A 20,321-nucleotide genomic window follows, 5' to 3' on the forward strand; every position below is an offset into this window, starting at 1 on the left:
TACTCCAGACTCATGCGTCCTGGCTCCTGTGTCAGGAGTTCTCTCTGCATGGAGTGCACATGTCCTGTCTATTGACAGGGAGCTGTGTATCTGTGTGCAGAACTCAGAGAGCGGGCGGGGTGGAGAGGAAGAAGGTGCGTGCACACGCGGCAAATCCATCCAGGCCTCTGCCCTCCACGAGTCACTGGGATTCTTGGGGGCCTGTGCACACACCAGAAGCTTCACGCCAGCAAGCCTCGAATGCTGCGGGGAGCTCTGTCCTGTTTGTTAAAGTTCTTAACACCAGATTTAGTCTCATCCAAGGGGATCACTGAAGGAAGCCATGGGCCTGGACTTGGTGCCCTGAGCCACCATGGCCTGTGCCGTGGACAGGGCAGCGCTGCCTTGCAGGGCCTGGGAGGCCTGCAGCCCCTCTGGGCGGCTCCGAGGGGCCGAGCCAGCGGAGGCTGGCAGAAGCAGCCCTCAGATGCCCCTTTACCACCAGGTCTGGGTGGCTGGCGATGGTGGGTCTGAACCTCTTGGGATGAGAGCCCCGCTGAGTCCACAGAAAGGCTCAGGCCTCTGCCTAACGGGCTCAGCATTGTCCTTCTTCCTGCTGTGCTGTCTTGACTTGCAGTTTTTCTCGGACGAGCAAGTGTTTTGGACCCCTTGGCCTTTCAGGGTTCCCTCAGCTTCTTCTGTCTCTCACTTGTCATCTTTCTCATTTTCAAACTCATTTTACTTGTTTTATTTTGCAGTACTAGGTATAAAACCCAGAGCTTTCACATGGACTACATTATTATTATTATTTTCATTATTTGAGATGCAATGTCGCTAGGGTCTTAAATTGCCCAGGCTCTACTTCAGTTTATAATCCTCCTGCCTCAGCCTCCCAGAGTGCTGGGCTTACAGGTGTGCACCACCATGCCCAGACTAAATCATTTTAATATTTTCAAAAAAGGAAGAGCTTTCTTATCAATGAAATGTGACCCTGGAATAAAGCTTTTATCAGTATTTAACTTCTACAAACTAGAGTGAATCCGACACAATCAGCCCTCTCTCACCTGCCCCTGGCAGCTGTGACCCCGGATCCGGTGAGCCTGCTCCAGGGCCTGCTGCTCCTACTCCTGGGCTGAGGGGACCATGCACATCCAATGCCACTGCCCACTTCTCTCGCTTGGGCTCATGGCCCAGCCAGAGTGTCTGCTGCACCCGAGTCCCCTCAGGCAGCAATGCAGCTTCCCTCTTCCCAGACCAGCCCCTCCCCAGGGCCCCATGGCCAGAATACAGCACCCCAACTCTCGGGGTCTGCTCTGGACCTGCCCCCCCCCCCGGCAGGTGACCTCGGTCCGGGGACTGGCACTGTCCTGCTCAAGAGAGAAACCCAGGCTTGGGTCCGCTGCAGTCTTCCCAGCCAGGCTCTGGGTCTTCAAGGCGTCCTCTCTCATGCTACCCACGTGAGCACACGCAGAGACACACCCACACCCAGGACACACACCAGCTCGGAGGCCACAGTGCCCCTGGACGCACAGGCCAGTGCCGTGGCTCAGCTGTGGCGCCACCCGCCACACTGTCCTCTTTGCCATTCGCTCCAGAGGGTCCTGTGTGACTCCCTGCACATGTGCACGTGTGACTGCACAGTGGCCGATGGTCCTGGCCTGGAAGTGGTGTGGCGTGCGCTCCACTAACCTCCCCTGCACATGGCTGAGCACTGGCCCCTACGCTGTGGGTAAGGGGTGTGCATGCCCGGGTGTGGCTTTTCTGTGTGGACGGTTTTCATGGTCAGGCATGTTGACTAACGCACGGGCTGGTGCCTGGTCTCTGACTTGGATGTGAGTGTGTGCACACCTGGGTGGTTAACACTTTCAGGTTGAAATACTGATAGTAGAGTTTGTAGACTCCCAGCTGTGACTTCCAGGGATGGACCTGGTCTGGCTGTCATGCAGGTGATGGTGACACCGGGAGTTCAGCTTCCTGGCCTGCAGCAATGGCTGTGTGCATCCTCTTGTCCTGGCTGTGTTTACACTTCATCTCCCAAGGGTGTGGGATGAATGAGCAGCCGAGGCCTGGAGTGGCCTTCAGGTGCAAACCAATGAGTAAGGTAACAGGGGATCCGGCTGGGGCCGCATGTCCCCCAGGTACCACCCCGCCCGCAGATGGAGAAACTGAGGCCCGTAGGCACTGCCCAGTGTGCCCATGTTCAGGTGCCTGATGTGTCCCCATGTTGAAGAGTTGGAGGGTTTCCACCTCCAGGGTCAGGACAGCCCTGGGACCAAGCCCCTCCCAGGTCCCAGTGGGGCCGATGCCACGGGTCCGCCTGCCCAGGGCACCGCGGGTCAGGCTGCTGCCAGCCACCAGCCCCGTCTGTGCTCAGGTGTGTCTTTGGGGAGGCGGCCAGCCTGGTGGTAGACTCAGAGGGAACCCGGGGAAAGGGAGAACCAGGACTCAGCCCAGCGCTTAAAGAAAGAAGGAAAGGAACCAGAGCAAACCATCGCCCCCCTAGAGGCTGTAACCAACAGGCAGCCGTTCTGGCTTCAGTGGGAGAGAGCAATCTGGAAACAAGGTCCTGCAGATGTGGCAAGCGAGTTTCCAACGCCAACTGGGTGCCCAGTGCTGTTCCTCCGGGTTCTAGAAAGGAGCAGGAAAGCTGGTTTGCAATTGCACCTCGTCCCTGATGCTTATTTTTTGTTGGTTTTTTTTCCTATGGTACTGGGCATTGAACCTAGGGCTTTCACACTGAGCTCCAGCCCCAGCCCTTTTTACATTTTTTATTTTGAGGCAGGGCCTTGCTAAGTTGCTGAGTTGCCCAGGTGGGACTAGAATTTGTGATCCTCCTGCCTCAGCCTCCCAGAATGCTGGGATTGCAGGCATGTACCATCACACTCGGCTCATTCATGGCTCTTTAAACTGGCATTTAGCCTGATGTCACCATCTTTGGAGCTGTGCGGCTCAGAGGGTGGCTGTGGGCACCTCAGGTGACCTGTCCACGGAGAGATGTACTGTCCACCCCACTTAGCGCCAAAACAGATGTAAAACGCTGGTAACATTTACACTGATTGTGTGATGGGATGATACTCCTCGGGACACACTGGGTCATGTAAACTTATAATGGAAATTCCTCTCACCTGGATATTTAAGTGCAACTGCTATCAGATAGAACATTACCCATGTGGTTTGCATTAGCTTTCTCTTGGACAGCCCAGCCTTAGAACTCTCATTGATTTCAGTGGACCCTTGAGTTATGACTGGCCTGACATAAGAACAACTTGGGTTACAACCGGAATTCCAGTTTTAACTTATGACCAAAGTTTTGAGTTATGACCCTAATGCTGGCCACTTGTGCTTCCAGATGGTCTCAGATACAGATTGAACCTTTAAAGAGTTCTGGAAGGAACATGACAGCATCCTTTCCTGTGTGGGGTTAATTGAGAAATCCTGGGCCAGTGTCTCTCTAGAACACTGGGATCTGCCTGTGTGCAGGAGAGAAACTTTGAAGGCTGTGTACAGGAGCCTGAGCCTCAACTGGCTAAGTTGAGTTACAACCGCCCCTTGGAACTCAGCCCTTGGAACAAACTGAGTTTGTAAGCTAAACAGGAATGGCCACGTGAGAGAAAATGTGGCCTTAGCCCTCAAGGCTGCGAAAGAACTTTCTGTGATTTCCTAAGCGAGCCTGGGGCGTCTGGGGAGCTGCAGAAGCTGAGAGAGAAGCCGGAGATGATCTCCCCTCTTAGAAGAATGACTACCAGTTTAAGAGTGAAAGATTTATTCACTGCCGTTTTTTAAAAAGTGAAATCTTTAATGTCTTCTTCCAAAGCTGAGAAGTAACTTGGTTCTCCTTTTTTCCAGAAACATTTAGAAAATCGTCACTTGGCAACGACGAGACAGATAATGAGAAGAAAAAATTTCTGGGATTTTTCAAAGTTAATAAAAGAAGCAATAGTAAGGTAATGGATTACATATGCATATGATTTTGCGTTGCATAAAATGGTTTCTTGAGATGCTTGTACTGAATCTGTCTTGGAATTTTTCTGAAAGAGTGTGCTGAGGAGTAAATTCCTTCAGGCAAGAGGAGTGCACAGAAATGACAGACTCTGAGTCTCTGTGCCTGGCCCTACAGCACTGCTTCTCAGGATAAAGGTGTTCCCTTCAGGGTGAAGGCAGAGCCTGTGGGGACCAGGCCAGGGCAGGAACCAGTGCTGGGCAACCGAGCAGGTGCTCGACACTCAGTACAGGACTGTGGACGGACGAATCAGTGAAGTTTTAACTACAGCAGTTCTGCCGGGCTTGGTGGTGCATGCCTGTCATCCCAGCACTCAGGAGGCTGAGGCAAAAGGATAGCTGTAAGTTTGAGACCAGCCTGGGCTACACAGTGAGTTCAAGGCCAGCCTGAACTATACAGCAAGGATTAGCTCTCAAAACAAAAACAAAACAAAAACAAAAAGCAATAGTCCGCCGCCCTATAAAGCCACCAAATGAGGAGCTGGGAACCCATCGGAGAGCGTGTGCCGACCTGTTGCTTTCTCTCCCAGGGATAGAGGCCCTCTCCTCTCTAGCAGGGTCACAAATGCACCCCAGGACAAGTCAGTTGTACTGACACTGTCACTCTTTAGAAAATAAAACTTGAAAGTTGTTTTTTTAATTTAATGTTATAGAATAATTTAAAACCATAGTACCAAGAGTAGAAACAAGGATGTTTTTGTAATTAGTTATGAGTCACAGAACTATAAATTCCTCCTAACTATTCAAAAAAGAGCCTGGTTATTATCCCTGACATATTTCTTTAGTAGGCATATACAGAGTGTGATAGAAAACTATGGTGAATGTTTAGATTTTTTTAAAACTTTATTACAGTAAAAGATGCATTGCCGGGCCGGGGATTTAGTTCAGCAGCACCGCGCCTGCCTTGCAAGTGTCCTGAGTTCGATCTCCAGTACCAAAAAAAAAAAAAAAGATGCCTTGCCATTAGCACCCCTCAAGGTCCTCCCCTCAGTTCAAACACACTGAGCCCACCTCTTTGCCACTCCCTGCAGCAGCTCTGGAATCCTCTTTCCTGAGGGTCTTTAGTTGTGCTTTGGTGGCTCCCTGGATGTCCCAAATGGACTCAAAATGTTTCCCTTTAATGGTCACTGTGACTTTGGGGAAGAGCTGGAAGTCACACGGTGCCAGGTCTGGTGAATCCAGTGGCCAGGGACAAGGTGCCATGCTGTTGCAACCCTGTCTTTCCATTGGATAGCACTTGACAGCAGCATTCACCATACTTTTTTTATTACACACAGCGACATTCAGGAAAGGACTCCAGAGCTGCTTCAGAAAGCGGCCAGAACCATGGGATAAGTGTGTTCAGAGCGGGGCATCTTGAGAAAGATTCATGGGGATGTGTCTTTACTGAAGTAAATGTTTTCAATGTAAACATTAACCAGGTATCCTGATCAGCCCATGTGTTACTGATATCTAGTGCTGTTTCCTTACTAATAATAGACTAAAAGAGACAAAACTGTCGCTGTGAGCACGTGGCTTGTGGTTGGCAGTGCAGTGGGGCCGGCTGTCATCGGAGTGGTCTGCAGCAGGGGGAGAGAACTCCGTCCCAGGAACCCCGGGCATCTGCTCCCACCTGGCCCAACACCCCGCAGCTGCCTGTCACCTTGCAATCGCCACCCCCACATGGCCTTTCACCCTCCCTGTGTCTTTTGGCAAGCCTCCCTAAGTGGGCTATCTGCACCTGGGCCTTGGGGCCTTGAGCTCTTGCTCCCCCCTTCTCCATTCCCGACTTCTCCTCTCCTGTCAGAATTACCTGAATTATACGCTCGGATTCACTTTTTTAAAAAATTTTTTCCCATTAAGTTTATTGGTACATATTAGGTATAAAATACAGTTACATTCATCACTGGGATCCTGTACCATTACATGAGTATCTTGGTTCTTATTTTTTCCCCTTCCCCTGCCCTCCCTTCACCCCCTCCACCCTTCCCTATTTGCAAAGACTTTGTTTCCATTTTTTTCCTTTTCTCACGTTTTTTTAGGAAATCAACACTGTGCTAATACTGAAACTGGATAAAGATAATAGAAAAGTATGAACATAGATAAAAATTCGTTTAAGAAAACAAACCATTAGAAGTCAGATCTGGCAGGATGTAGTAAGTGGTTTTATTATAGGGATGGCAGTGTTGGTTCAACATTGGAAGGTCCACCCCCACAAGTCATCATTGTAACAGAGGAAAGGAAAGAGCCATATGATCCTATCAGTAGTTGCAGAAAAAATATTGGACTAAATTCTACAGCTGCTCATAGTAAAAGCTATCAGGAGACTAGAAGTAGAACAGAACCCTCTCAACAGATAAAAGACATGTACTCCATACTTCGAGCAAAAACACCCTATATGAATGGAAAAGATACAGTGCTTTCTCCCTAAGGTGGGGAACAAGGGCAGATATGCCTACTCTTCATCTGTCCATTACACTTTGAAACATAGGCCCAAACCAAAATAGTCTGTCAATAAAAAGAAACAAATAGCATAGGATTGGCAAGGTAGAAGTAAAATCTTTATATGTAGATGAAATGATCATCTACAGAGAAAATACTAAGAAATCTCTAGGAGGCCCTAGAACTTGTATTTGAATTTAACAGGATTAGAAAACGCAAGGTATATATACAAATTCAGGTCTATGTATACTTGCTATAAATGAAGAATTGGATATTGAAATTTAAAAGTTATGTAGGCATACAAAGGACCTGGAAAAGAAAAAAGAAAAAAAATAACAGTGTTAGAAGACATTTATTACCTAATTTTAAGACTTCCTCTAAAGCTACAGTAATCAAGGCAGTGTTGGTGTAAGGAAAGACATATAGATCAATGGATTAAAACAGAGAATCTAGAAATAGAACCACACATATATGGTCCACTGATTTTTGAAAAATTATTTAACATTAACATTTCATAGAACATAAACTCAACTCAAGAGCAGAGGAAAAGATAATGTATTCAATAAATGGTACTAGAACACCTGGTATCTGTATGTAAAAAATTAACCTTGACCCTTATATAAAAATAACTTGAAAGGATCTATGAACCTAAATATGAAAGACTAAAACTGTAAAAGTTTAAGAAGAAATTATAAGGGAAAATGTTCATGAATTTAGGGTAGGCAAGAATTTCCTAGGATACAAAAAACATGATGTATAAAAAGAAAAAATTTGATAAATGAGATTCCATCAAAATTTAAAACTTTAAAAGACATTGTGAAGAAAATGAAAAGTAGTCCTCAACCAGAACATATTTATAATACATATAACATATGACCAGGGTATATAAAGAACTCTTATAGCTCATTAATAGACAACCCAATTAAAAAGTAGATGCAAGAAGATGATAAATAGCCAGTACAGAACAAGGAAAGGTGTGCAACACTAGAATCAGAAAAATAGTAATCAGTACAATAACAAGATTGAATTATACACTCATTAGGGAGATGAAGTTAAAAGTTTTAAAAGAACAAATGTCAGCTTAGGTGTGAACCAGTTAGAACTTTCTAATACTGCTAATGTGAATGCAAAATGATAAAACCATTTTGGAAAAAAATATGGAAATTTCTTGTATTACTGTTAAGAACCAGTAATTCTGTTCTTAAGTTTTTACTTAAGAGAAATGAAAACACATGTTCACAATCGTTTTGTACCTATAGGTTAACTGTCCCTTATCTGAAATTCTTGGGACCAGAAGTGTTTCAGATTTTGGGTTGAAATCTACTTGACCTGCAAAGAGGATAGCTACTCCTGCTTTTTTTCAGATTCCTGTCACATGGAGCATTGTCTTCCACCCTTTAACTTTCAGTCTATGAGTTTCTTTTTTAATTAAGTGTGTTTCTTTTGTGCAGCATATTGTTGGATCTTGCTTCTTGACCCATTCTGCCAGTCTATTTCTTTTGAGTGGTGAATTGAGACCATTAACATTGATGATTATAACTGATACTTCTTGACTTATCATGTCATGACTTTTTCTTTTTGTTGGATTCTCCCCCTTTGCATTTAATTTCTTGTCACGCCCAACAGATTCATTCTGCTGTGCTTCCTGGGGTTGTGATCCTCATTGTCTTTTCCTAAGATATTGCCTAAAATTTTTTGGAGTGCTGGTTTGGTATTCATGAAGTTCCTAAGGTGCTCTTTGCCATGAGAGTATCTTATTTCTTCATCAATTTTGAAAGATAGTTTTTCAGGGTACGTCAATCTGGATTGGAGGCTGTTTTCCTTTATGGGTTGAAATACTTCACTCCAAGCTCTTCCTTCCTTGAGGGTTTGTGTTGAGAAGTCTGCTGTAATTCTGATGGACTTTCCTTTGTATGTGATTGGTTTCTTTCCTCTAACTGCTTGTAGAATTTTGTTCTTCTGTTGGGTTTCTGGAATCTTAACTATTATATGCCTATGTATAGATTTTTTTTTTGATCACAGCTAGTTGGAGTCCTATATGCCTCCCTTATCTGTGTGTCAAGTTCTTTTCCCCTGCTCGGGAAGTTTTCTGCCATTACTTCTGTGAACAGTTTTTTAATGTCATCTGCACTCTCTCCTTTTCTTTGATGACTCTGATCAGTCTTGTTATTCTTCTTTGCATCATCTAGAAGCTGCTGGATTACAGAAATTTTTCTTTTCCTGGTCACTAATTGCAATCTTATCTTCTATATCTGAAATTCTGTCCTCACATTGGTTCGTTCTGCTGCATAAACTTTCAATGGAGCTTTTAATCTCCTGGAAATCTGTTTGCATCTGTTTTATGGATCCCTTTTGTTTCCTATATTGGGATTCCATCATGTTCCTCAGCTCCTCTATTTTTTTTTTAATCTGTGTCCTCTCTAGACTTATTAATCATGTCTTGCACTATGGGCACAATCTCTGCTGTTATCTGAGTAATTATTTCTGATTTCATTTTTTCCAGATCCTCTTTTGTTGCCAGTTCAGGGAGACCAGGTGGTTGAGTATCAGATTGTTCCATCTCATTTCCCTTTGAGATTGCCTTAGATGATCTGGAAGTCTGGTTTTGAGACTTGTTTACAGGTCTTCTCATTTCAACAGATGCAACCTGCTGTGCCTTTGTTGAGGCAACTTTTTGCTCACCCAGTGGTCTTCATTACTCAGCAAACCACTGAGCAGGCTTTTCTCTGCTGGTCACCAGTACACTAATTCCTGGGTTCAGAAAGGTGGCCTTCTGGATCCCTGAGCTGACCTATTGTCTGGTTGGGCTTCAGGCTGGGGCCTGTGCACACTTGAAATGGTATCTAGGTGTACCTCTGGCTAGGGGCCTATGTAGCTGATGTATGGGAGGGCCTTTGGCTGGGGGCTGTGCACCCCAGTTCCTGTTGTGTGAGCAAGCTTCTGGCTAGGGTCTCATGCACTTACCGATGGTATTGGGGCAATCCTCTGGCTGTTGCTTGTGTGCCTGTGCAACTCTTTTCCAGGCAGGCCCTTGGTTTGGGCCAGTGTGACACAGCCTCTGAGGTCAGGGCAGAGCCCTGGCTAGGATCTGCTTGTAGCCGAGCTGCTCTGGTCCACACCACTTCTCCCTGAAGTACAGTGGTCTGGTGAAAATCAGAGATTTTCTTCACTTTTCAGGTGGGCTTTAAATTTCATCAGTGGGGCCCAGAGAGGCCCTCTTTCTGTTGTTCACTTCTGCTCTGTCTTTTCGAGCTCAGAACAGTGTCCTTTATGACCCCTGCAACTCTGCGGGGTGGATCTAGGTAATGGCACCACACAGTTGCGGGGGTGGGGTGGGGGATGCTGGCACCCTCACGGCTCACCTCCTCGGCACTCTGCAGCAGTGCCCAAGAGGCTCACCCTCGGATTCACTTTTAACTCTTTTTATTTTCAGGGAGCTGGTGTGTGCACATGGCACACCTTCATTCTTTTTACTTCCCCTCCCCTCACCTCACCCCTCCCTCCATCTGTGCATCCCCATCCCATTTGCAGATCTGTCTCCCTGTTTCCTGTTGCTTGCCTTCTATTTTCCTCTCCTAATTGTTGACTCTTTGGGTTACCATGCTAAGTGCAGCCCCAGTTAGTCTGTCTAGGAGCCAGGGAGAGAGGGAGACCAATCATACTGTTCTACATGCAAAAAAACTGCAGTCAACCTGTGTCCACACCTCAAAGCTAGTTTCAGTACTAGTAAAGGCTAGAATTCAGAAAGGCTAGGATTTGAACCCAGGCCTGTTTCTGTGGTCCATAGCATTCATGGCATATTTACATTGTGCAGTGCGAAACACCTGAGGGTTCCCATGTCATCACCCCTCTCAAGGTCATGTGAATGACCTTGGAAAGAGCCCCACAGTCCTTTGAGGCCAGAGCGTCCACCGATGTCTGATCTGGGCATTATGGAGACATCAACAGTGGGAACAGCTCTACTGTACCGTCTCTAAGGAAAAAAGATGTGTGTGTGTGTGTGTGTGTGTGTTCCCCGTGAGTGTGCATGTGTGCATGTGGATGAAAATCTTCATAGATTTATCACCGAATGAGAATGTCTGGATTCACAGAGAAGTTGCTGTGTGGACCACACCAGGGCCCCTGAGCCCGGTATTAGATTCCTGCAATTCCAGCCTAGAACCGTCCCACCTGGCCAGATCCATCCAAATGAAATTAAGGGATGATTTCCAAGGAATGGATTTTCTTCAGTTGTAATGTTCAGCAAGACTTTGCCTGAGCTAATTATGTCAGCAGTGCTGTGAGGTTTTTCTTCTTCTTCTCAACAATTTGTAAAATTATTATTGGCCATGTTTGCCATACATGATGGTTACATCATGGTGGGGAGTTGGTACATGCACATGACACATCTGCATTCTTTCAGCTCTTTTTACATCCTCTTCCCCTCCCTCCCTCTATCCCTAGATCTCCTTCCATTTGCAAAAGGTCTATCTCCGTTTTCTATTATCTATCTTTCATTTTTCTCTGCAGTTTGTTTGTACTTTGGGCCTCTGGATTATGTCACAGACATGTTCCGAATACAGGATAAACTAAATCTCATTAACACAAAATAACGCTGTGTTCTTTGCTATAAAACACATGGGCATCACTGAACAAGACGTGTGACGCCCACAGCCCCAATGCCTGTGAGGCTCGTCTTTCCTCAGACTCAGAGCAGCTCGCAGGCTTCATCAAGGGTCTTCTAGTGTTTTGTGCACTCTGAGATCAGCTGAGCCCAAGTCAAGAACCTATTTAATTACTTGAGGAGTTCACACTGTTCTGGCTTCAGCATAACCAGGTGTTCTAGCATTTTCTACAGAAACAAGTGGAGGGTCAGTTTTACCATGAGCAATTGATTCTATCTTGTGTGAGTTTTGTCCTCATTTATGGTACAGGAGAATATATTCATGGCCTAAATGGATGTACAGGTGGCTGGATGGGCAGGACCTAGGAAAAACTTCAGAGGAAATATCCAAAGCATTTATGAGGAAAATTATAAAATTCTACAAACTCAACAGAAGAGTTGTACAACTGGAAACCCTGCTACATTCGTAGATAAGAGGATTCAGCAGCATTATGTCAGTGGGGTTTTGTTTTAGATTCAAGTGACTTGATTATAAGATTTGTTTCCAAAAATAAATAGGAAAGAATATCCACGAAAACCCAAAAAAGCATTAGAGATGAATAAGTCCTTTTTCCCCTTACCCTGGGGTTGAGCCCAGGTCTTTTGCAGTGAAGTACATCGCAGCCCTTTTCTGTTCTTAGACAGTCTCTAAGTTTCCCAGGCTGACCTTGCACTTGGGCTCTTCCCCTGGTATTTCAGGTATGTACCATCATGCCTGGATTAAAAGTCTTTTTTTAAATTAAAATGGACAGGTAGCACAATAAAACAAAATAGGAAAAGCTAAAGGTGACTGTACTTATAAATACAGTATACAATAGAGTCAGCACATCAACTCAGTGCAAGGAAGCAAATGGAACAAGCGGACCTGGAATCATTGACTAGCAATAAAGAAAAAGATAAAAATTCTATGTTTTCACAGTATACACCAGAAAAAGAGTCAAATGGATCAGAACTCTAGATATACAAGAATGTTTAGAGACCATGCATGTTACTAGGGAATACGTAAATGGACCCATCTCTAAACTGGGAGTGGGGAATATTTTCCTAGCTATGACTCAAAATCCAATTGTGCCAATGGAAAACATTGATAAATTTGACTTGAAGAAAGACATAAAATCTTCTTTAATGGTGGGGGCAAGGAGGATTAAATAAACAAGAAAGAATACTATAAGCAAAGTAAAAATCTAAACACCAAACGGGAGGCCATTTAGAAACAGAGACAATGATGACCACCTGTCCTACATAAGCATGAATAGAAAGCTCAGGGAAAAAACAGAAATGTAAATGGTACCTAGATAAGTGCAGGAAATGTGCAAGCTGACTCATAACGAGAAATGTTAATTAATATTACAACAAACTTCTGTATATCACCTATTAGATTTCTGCTGGGGTCCAGGATGGCTTTCTAGGTTCCAAAAACTTGGCATTCAACAGTGAGGGGAAAACAGCATAGTTTTAATCAGGCAACAGTGAGCTGGCACTGGCGGAAAGGAACATGGCACCAACGCTGAAGCGGTGGGTTTAAGAATTTAAAGCGTTGCTCAGGACGAGGGCGCCTCCCAGTGGTCTCCCGGAGCATGACTGACGACGTGCTAGGGTGCTGATCTATCCCGGCTGTGTCTACTGTGCATGTCCTTTCCCATAATGCGCTGGTGTAACTGGATGTAGGAGGTGCAGTCGATACGCAGGAACCTTCAGTGAGCTGAGAGAGTAGGTCCTGCAGGAGAACCTGGCAGCGTGCGTCCTGGTGCAGGACTTCAGAATTTCCCAGGGCTGTCCCTCTTTCTTGTCTCTGCCTTCGGATGGTAGGCCGTAGCACTAAGGCGATCAGTTGGCCTGGGGTGCTGCCTGGCTGAGGTGTGAAGGGGAGTTTTGTCAGCCCCAGCTGTACCATCTGTACCGGACTGGCAGACATCTAAAACCGTCAGTACACGGTGTTGGCTAAGCTGTGGGACAGGAGGAGCCATGTGTAGAATGTGAATTCTCCAACATTATGGTGGGGATTTGACAATATCTACCAAACCGTGCACTCATTTTCTCTAGGACCCTGAAACTTCCAGTTTTAGAAATTTGTCACAGCACTCACAGGCACGGCATAGAGTGATTCACGTGGAAGACTGCTCAGTGCCACCCACGTGTCCCTCGGCAGGGGACTGTAGGCCATGCTGCTCCACAGCCACACTGAGAGGGGTAGGAAGATGATTATACACGATGTGCTGTCACTGCATTTCAAAACATGAAGGGTGCCTTTCTCTGTAGACCCGAGTCTGTCAGTGAAGCTGCCAGGTGGTAGGTGAGGCACCGGCTTGGAAGTGAGAATGTCCTAGATTCGGGGCCTCGGGCTGGAAAACACGTACTAAAATAATGCTGCTGCTGCTGCTGCTGCTGACCTCAGGTGCACTCCACGCTCACTCCATCACCTTTGATCTTTTTCACAGAGGCCCAGAGAACTTGCACCTTCCAGGCGTTCATTGGTGGGCGGAGTTTGTTGATTCCCTTACGTGCGTTTAATATGAATCTCTGCTATCAAGCGTGCTGGTAATGGCGCGTTTTCCAAGCACACTCTGCTGTCGGGTGTATAAATCTCCTGTTGACTTCTAGTCTGCAAGTGCCGAGGCAGGGTACTCCGGGAGGGTCTGCAGCATCAGTAGGCATGGGTCCCGGGAGCTTTGGGAGCTGAGCATGTCTGGTGTTGAGGGAGCCGGGGCTCTCCCTCCCCCAGGTGTGCTGTGGAAACAAGGGAAGAGGCCGCCGCTGTGTAGATCCTGCTGCACTGTAACCATCTGTCTCCGCGGGAATCTCCTCCCGTGGCTCCCGCAGAGGGCCGAGCTGTTGCAGGGGTGACCCCGCGCCCTCAGTTGTCCCGACCTGCTACTGGGCTGCTGGCTGCTCGGTCTCTGAGTCCCACCTCACTGGAGTGAGCGCGCCCTGAGGTTACCCTGAAGAGAGCACAGGCAGATACCTCAAGTGAGAGGAGCGTCCATGCCTGCCTGCAGGGGGCGCTGTGCGCCTTCACTTCCTCACTTGCGAAGCTGTCCTCCCTGGGAGCCGGGTGAGGACTCCGGAGGGCCGGGGAAGTGGCCAGAGCTTTAGTGTAGTCTGCAGCTAGTATGTTTTCTTGAGAACGTTCACTGGTTTATCTTGCTGTGAGTGGCTTTGCATTAGAAATGGATTCTTATAGAAGTGGCCCAGTAGTCAGATCTCCCCTGGAAGGGTTAATTTCCTGGAAAAGGAAGGTTAGTCATAAAGATAGTTCTTCATTTTCTTACAGAGTGCTTGAATCATAGTAAATATATTCACCTTCCAAGTAACTTTGAGGAATTTTCTGGAATTTTGCATTTTTTACATTTCAAGGAAACTATGCATTCTGTACCTTTTTTTCTGTATGGGGGATTGAACTCAGGGCCTTTGCACTGAGCTGCATCCCCAGCACCCCACCCTTTCAAAGTTTGAGCCAGGATCATGCTAACTTCCCCAGGCAGGGCTTGAACATGCCCATCTCCTGCCTCAGCCTCCCGGAGTGCAGTGATTCGGACCACAGCTCCAGCCTGGGCGCTGTGTCCTGCAGGGGACTGTGTGTCAAGGGTCCCCATCATCGCTTTTTCTGGAACTCACTATGGGACGTCACTGGGCTTTTCTGGGCCCATCCCGGGTTAAAGACAAATTCTATAAATGTGATCGACCTCCAGTCTTTCACATGCACTAACTCAGTCACCACTGCTTTGCTTGTGGCCATAGAATCTTGGTAGATGAGTTGTTCAGATTACTGCGTCTGTGAGAAATGAATGGACCCGGAGGTGTTTTGTGCACTTGCCTCCTTGGGGCTGTGGGAGAAACACAGTTCTCTGGTGTTTGCTTCCCGGAAAGATTGGGAGGCCCTCCCTGCCTTTGAAGTGATTTCCATATGGACAGCCCCGTTGAAGTTCCCGACAGCCAGGAGGAAGTGGCCTCACCCCAGCCTGGCTCTGCGAGTCTGCTGTATTAGGGCCCAGAAGACAGGGAAGGCTGTCCCCAGGAGAAGTGAGGGGGAAAGCATCCAGAAGGGAACCCTGCGCTCCTGCTGCGCTGCCCAGAGCCCTCCCAGCAGCCCGAGTCTGCCCAGCAAGCCTGCACATGGCTCTGCTGGGCGGTGACAGTGTCCCCAAGGTGCCATGCTAGGGAAAGCAAATCCCTGGCCTTTTGGACGTCCACAGATGGGGCCAGAACATGAGTCCCCAGGGCCTGGCTGTGTGCTCTCAGGACAGAGCTAACGTCTGCAGAAGTCAGCTCTGAAGGGCTTCAGCGGACAGCGTGGATGGCTAAAAGTCTTTACCTGAGAGGATGCAATGAAGAGCACATGGGAAGCTTCCAGCATGCCTTCCTGGCCTCGCTGGATGCTGGCCACAGGGCCCCTCCCTTGTGAGCGCACCCACCCTGCACGATAGAGCGCGGCCTGATCTGCAGCCCTGCATTACCCACAGCTTGCTCTGCCCCTCACGGGGACAAGGCTGGAGATGGACTGTGAAAGGAAAGCCGGGTGTAGTGGGGTGGTAGAGAACTTGTCTCACTGTGCAAGGCCAGGGCTCCTTCCCCAGGACTGTACGCACACGCACATGCACACACGTGCACATGGGCCATGCACACATGCACCATGCTGGTTGCTTCTTTGAGTGGGCCGGGTCCCCAAAGGCTCCTGTGTGTCACCGTGCCCAGCCTGAGCAGTCGAATTTCCGTCTCTGGTCCTTAAGTGGTGACTCGGAGCCTGGTTCTGATCAAGGAAGCCGAGCCACCTCCCCATAAGTTTTCTCCAGCATGGTTTTTCTTCAGTTTGTCTTCAAGCTTGTTAGCTTCCTCCTGGCCAAGAAATGACAAGATTTTGGGACATAGCTGTGGGTGAGCTGTGATTCCCCCACACCCCTTCTCCTCTCTGTGGCTCTGTGTGTCAGTGTACCTCCTTCACGGTCCCACCCGCTTCTGAAGGTGACCAAGTGACATGTCACCCTGTACCACAGCCCAGGCTGAGGAAGCCCCGCTAGGGTTCTTCTCCCCAAGACTGGAGCGTTGTCAGCCTCCGGCAGGTCCTCCAGAAAACATTAACATCTCACAGGACAGGCAGAGGCTGTGCCCATTGTAAAGTCATAGTGATCACCCGCAACAGCTCCATGTGGGAGAGCTTCCTGGTTGTGCTGGGTGGTGGCGTTTCTGGGGTTGACTAGTTATGCCTGTCCTGGCATGGGATGAGAGCAATGGACAGGTCCGTGACTCTCCTGCCATATCATGCCTGCACACCACACATTCTTCAGCAGAAATGTAGAGATGTTCCTGGTCTGCCTGTCGGCTGAGTGGGAGGAGTGAACACTAGTGTTTCAATGCCTCATGGCTGACTGAAGACTAGGTCACTCTGCAGATGCCACTGTGGGGTCCAAAGGGTACTCAGCTGATGGCCGAGCCCAAGGCATGACCTCCCCTTCTGCAACTTGCCAGAACCCGGGTCCCCATCCCTCTCCCTCCATGCCTCAGTTTCCCTGGAGGCTGCAGGACTCAGCTGTATGTGTGTTTGCATGAGTATGAGTGTGTGTGTGTGTGTGTGTGTGTGTGCACGTGCGCACATACCAACAGGCAGAGCAGTGCCCTGTCCCACGGGGCCATCCAGGGCAGACAGAGCCCCATGGCAAGACCAGCTTCCTCCTCTGATGCTGGTGAGCCAGGGAGGCTGAGGGAGATAAGCGGGGCTGTGCCTGTCTTCCAGTTCACTGGGATGAGCCAGACAGAACAAGAAAAGAGTCCCCAAGTTACGAACGGCAGGAACCGGAAAGCAGACACACTGTTGCGTGCTGCGCCTGCTCCCAGGGCCACACGTGCCTCTCCTGCAGGACAGCACCGAGCGGGTGCCTGCTGCCACCCCTGCCTGTCCGCTCCCCATATTCTGACAGAACTCAGGGTCTTAGTGGGAGAATTCGGTGCCCACCAGGAAGACCACAAGCCTGGGCCCTGGAGGTCGGGCCAGGATGAAGAGAGGGCTGGGCTGAGGCTGCAGTGACCCAGGATGACCTTGGCCTCATGCATGACCTTGGCAGCGCTGCCCCTCACAGAGAGGACTCTGTTAGCTGAGTCCCCAAGCCTGTGAGCTGCCTACTCACTACACTGGCTGGAGACTCTGCCTGCCCACTGTGAGACAAGATTCTGCAGGCAGAGAAGCGTCCCCTGTGCTGGGGACAGCCAGCAATGATGCAACCACTGCTCTGGTGGCTGAATTACTGTCCCGACCAACAGGTCCCACACCTGCCCTTTGACCAGGGCCTGAACTTGGCCGAAAGGAAACCGTCCTGCCCCACACCACCCCTCTTGCTGCCTGACCCAAGTGGGTGAAGATCCCCCGGTGCCAGTGGCGGCTTTGGCAGGGCGGTGTGGCGTGGGTACCTGGCCTGCCCAGAAGCTGTGCTGGGCTGAGAGGTGTGGCCAGAGGCACTGCGAGGTGCGGGGTCACCCCTTGGAGAAGCGCAGGGAGCCACTCAGCCCGGGCTGCAGGGCCAGAGATGGGGTGTTGCTGGCCCCACGTTGTTCCTGGGCCGGGCCGTGTGGATTGCAGGCCCTGCACTGAATCTCCCCCCTGAATCTGCTCTGGAATTTTCCCGTGCAGCGCGGTGTTGTGATGCAGCCGCCACGTGGTGAGCAGGTTGGGGCCAGCACCTCGCACACTTGAAATCTCTTTGTGGTGAAGCCTCAAAGCGTTGGCCTCTGTCCAGCCACCCTGAGAGAATGTCATTGCTAGCGGCAGCCCCTCCCGTGAGGCTGCTCACCGGGGATGACCCGTCCCGACTCGCTGTCCTCCGTGCCAGGGACAACCACCCAGCCCCACCTCCCCTCCGCTCTCACCTCTGGTGCGCTCCATCCCACTCCTTCCTCCATGAGATCAGCTTGTTTTAGGCTCCACATGAGCGAGACTATGTGGCATCTGCCTGTCCACGCCTGGCTTATTTCACTGGATGAGCTGTTCTATCAGAACAGGATTTCATTATTTTCATGGCTGAATAATATTCTGCCATGCCTATATATCATCTTTGCTTTCCCTTTCCTTCCCTTGTAGGACTGGGGATTGCCTGGGGTCCTTGCTCATGCTAGGCAAGGGCTCTACCACTGAACATCATCTCCTGCCCACATATTTTTTTCAATACGTGTGGCATTTTATTTCTCTCTTGAATCAACACAGACTAACGCACATTTGTGGGGCAGGTGATGCTTTGGTACAGGCGCGACGTGTGGGCTGCTCATGCCTAGGTGACCACGTCTCCATCTCCTTAGCCGCCATCACTCTCTGGCTAGGAGCCTTCCTTCCTACACCCCTTCTCCTGCCCACAGCACCCCACGGGAGACAGCGCCCTTCTCGGGTGGTGGCCGGAGCTGCGCAGGCCCGCATGGGGGTCCCCCGGAGCTGAGTGTGTCCTTTCCCGTGCGGCTCCCCAGGAGTGGGGTTGCCAGGCCACCAAGGGCATTTCTGGTTCTTTTCCAGGATCCTCTCCCTGCCACCAAAGTATTAAAAGCCCAGAACCATTCAGAGGGAGCAGCTGGTGTCAGGAGGGGGAGCACCCCTCCCGCTCAGCAGACCCCGGCTGCACACCCACAAATGAGGACGCCTGAGCCCCTGCACCTCCAAACTGCAGTCCACTTCCAGTCCCTCAGTAGCTCGTCCAAAGATCCTCCAACCTCCCAGGACATGAAGAGCTGGCTTGTTCCCAAGTTGTGGTCACTCTGCGGAGAGGGGTTCTCAGAAATGGAGGCAGAGTACCTGTTGCCCTTGCTATTCTGAAGTCAGTGCATCCCAAAGAGCAGTGTCAGGTGTGGCTCTGCACCTCAGCCCCGGAAGCCCCTGCAGCCAGCACTGTGAGCTCCCTGTCGCCTGCGGGCTGCAGACACACAGGGCGCCGGGGCCGCCGGAGAGAGCAGTGATTTGTGCTCAGGGAAAGCGGTGCCGTCACCGTGGACACTGCATCCTGTCCCCGCCTGACCGAGGAGCAGTGAGGGAGCAGCCTGCTGCCTGCTGTGCCTGAGACCCCCACAGGGACCCCGGGGCTCCCAGCGGCCGGAGCATGGTCAGTCTCCGTGGTCCCTGCTGCCAGGGGGCTCTGCAGAGCCTCGGCCTGCACGACACTCTGAGCTGGTTCCAGGCAGCCCCTGACAGAAGAGGCCAAGCTACCATCAGATGCAGGGCTTTCACGGGAGCCTTGGGGCTCCCTGGTGCGTGTGTGTGTGCACATGTATGTGTGTGTGTGTGTGTGTGTGTGTGCATGCGCGCTCATGCACAGCTCTGGATGCTGATTGCTCTGCGTGCAGAGGCCTCCTTGTCTGTCTGTCCAGCAGCACAGTATGCCAGGGCTACACGAGAATCCAGCTTGTGGGCACGAGTCCACTTCAAGCCAACCCGCTGTATGTATGCATAGATGTGTTTTAATTTGAAGTTATGTGGAAAACTCAGCAGTCACAGATGGCAATGGTCTCATTTCGAGCTGACAGTCATAGTCCTCTTCTTCCTCGCGCGCACCCCCTGCACCCGGCCAGCCTCTGGCCACTCACCTTTCCTCCTTGCCCATGTACCCTGCGATTCCTCACCTTGGGGGGCGGCGAAGGGGGTGGGGGGGAGCCCCTGGTGCAGTTCCCCTCCTCTCCACAGGGTGGCGTCTGACTGGCATTTTTCCTGTCCTCTAGTGAACGTTCAGAGCCCACAAATCAAAGTCCCACAACGCCTGAGACAGACACCGTGCTTGCCTGGGTCTTTTTCTGTACGTGTCATCCATCTCTTTTTCTTAGTGACATATCTGGCTGCACCTGCAACTCCTGAGACAGTCGGGTAAGATTACCATAGCGAAGCCTTGGTGCTGACCTTTGGCGGAGGGAACAGTTCACTTCTGCCATAAGAAAAAGACTTTCTCAAGAAAAAAACCGGCCCTGAGCAGTTTGGATGGGCACAGGAAGCCGCAGCCTTCCTGCGAGGAGGGTGCTGGTCCCCTCGCCGAGCTCAGTCACCACGTGGGAGTCGGCCCAGGTGTGGGACAAGGTGGACCGAGCTGTGCCGGCTCCAGGCTGTGGAGAAAGCCCCTGGCCCCCACTCCCTTAGTGCTGTGGAGACTTGGAATGTCAGAAGAGGTCTAATTCTTAGTGATGTCTCCCGCCTCATTCTTGGGCTGTTTTCTGAATTCCACATGCAAATTCCAGCGTCGGCAGGTGAAGCAGGAGAGGAGTTAGACCCGGGCACCCTTGGCTGCATGGGCTGGGATTGGATTAGTAGAACTGAGGAGTCCGCTGG

At 49.7% G+C, this 20,321-nt stretch overlaps 1 protein-coding gene across 12 annotated transcripts in view; it reads left to right on the plus strand.

The window, feature by feature from the left end:
* Positions 1-20,321, plus strand: part of Cobl (cordon-bleu WH2 repeat protein) — a 163,182-nt gene that overhangs the window by 70,086 nt on the left and 72,775 nt on the right. For 11 of the 12 annotated variants that reach the window (XR_015445416.1, XR_015445414.1, XR_015445412.1 and 8 more), the window contains one exon: positions 3,826-3,923. Coding sequence is in view for 3 of the 12 variants with exons in the window: in XM_087196039.1 (XP_087052165.1) it covers positions 3,826-3,923 (98 nt within the window). In the remaining 9 variants the exon portion in view is untranslated. Of the gene's footprint in view, positions 1-3,825; positions 3,924-19,721; positions 19,866-20,321 lie in introns of those variants that run through there. The other variant, XR_015445417.1, reaches the window with a different exon arrangement.

This window comes from Heterocephalus glaber, unplaced genomic scaffold (assembly GCF_053883595.1).
Source record: "Heterocephalus glaber isolate CG9 unplaced genomic scaffold, H.glaber_assembly_v1.0 deba00001610, whole genome shotgun sequence".
Classification (NCBI taxonomy): domain Eukaryota; kingdom Metazoa; phylum Chordata; class Mammalia; order Rodentia; family Bathyergidae; genus Heterocephalus; species Heterocephalus glaber.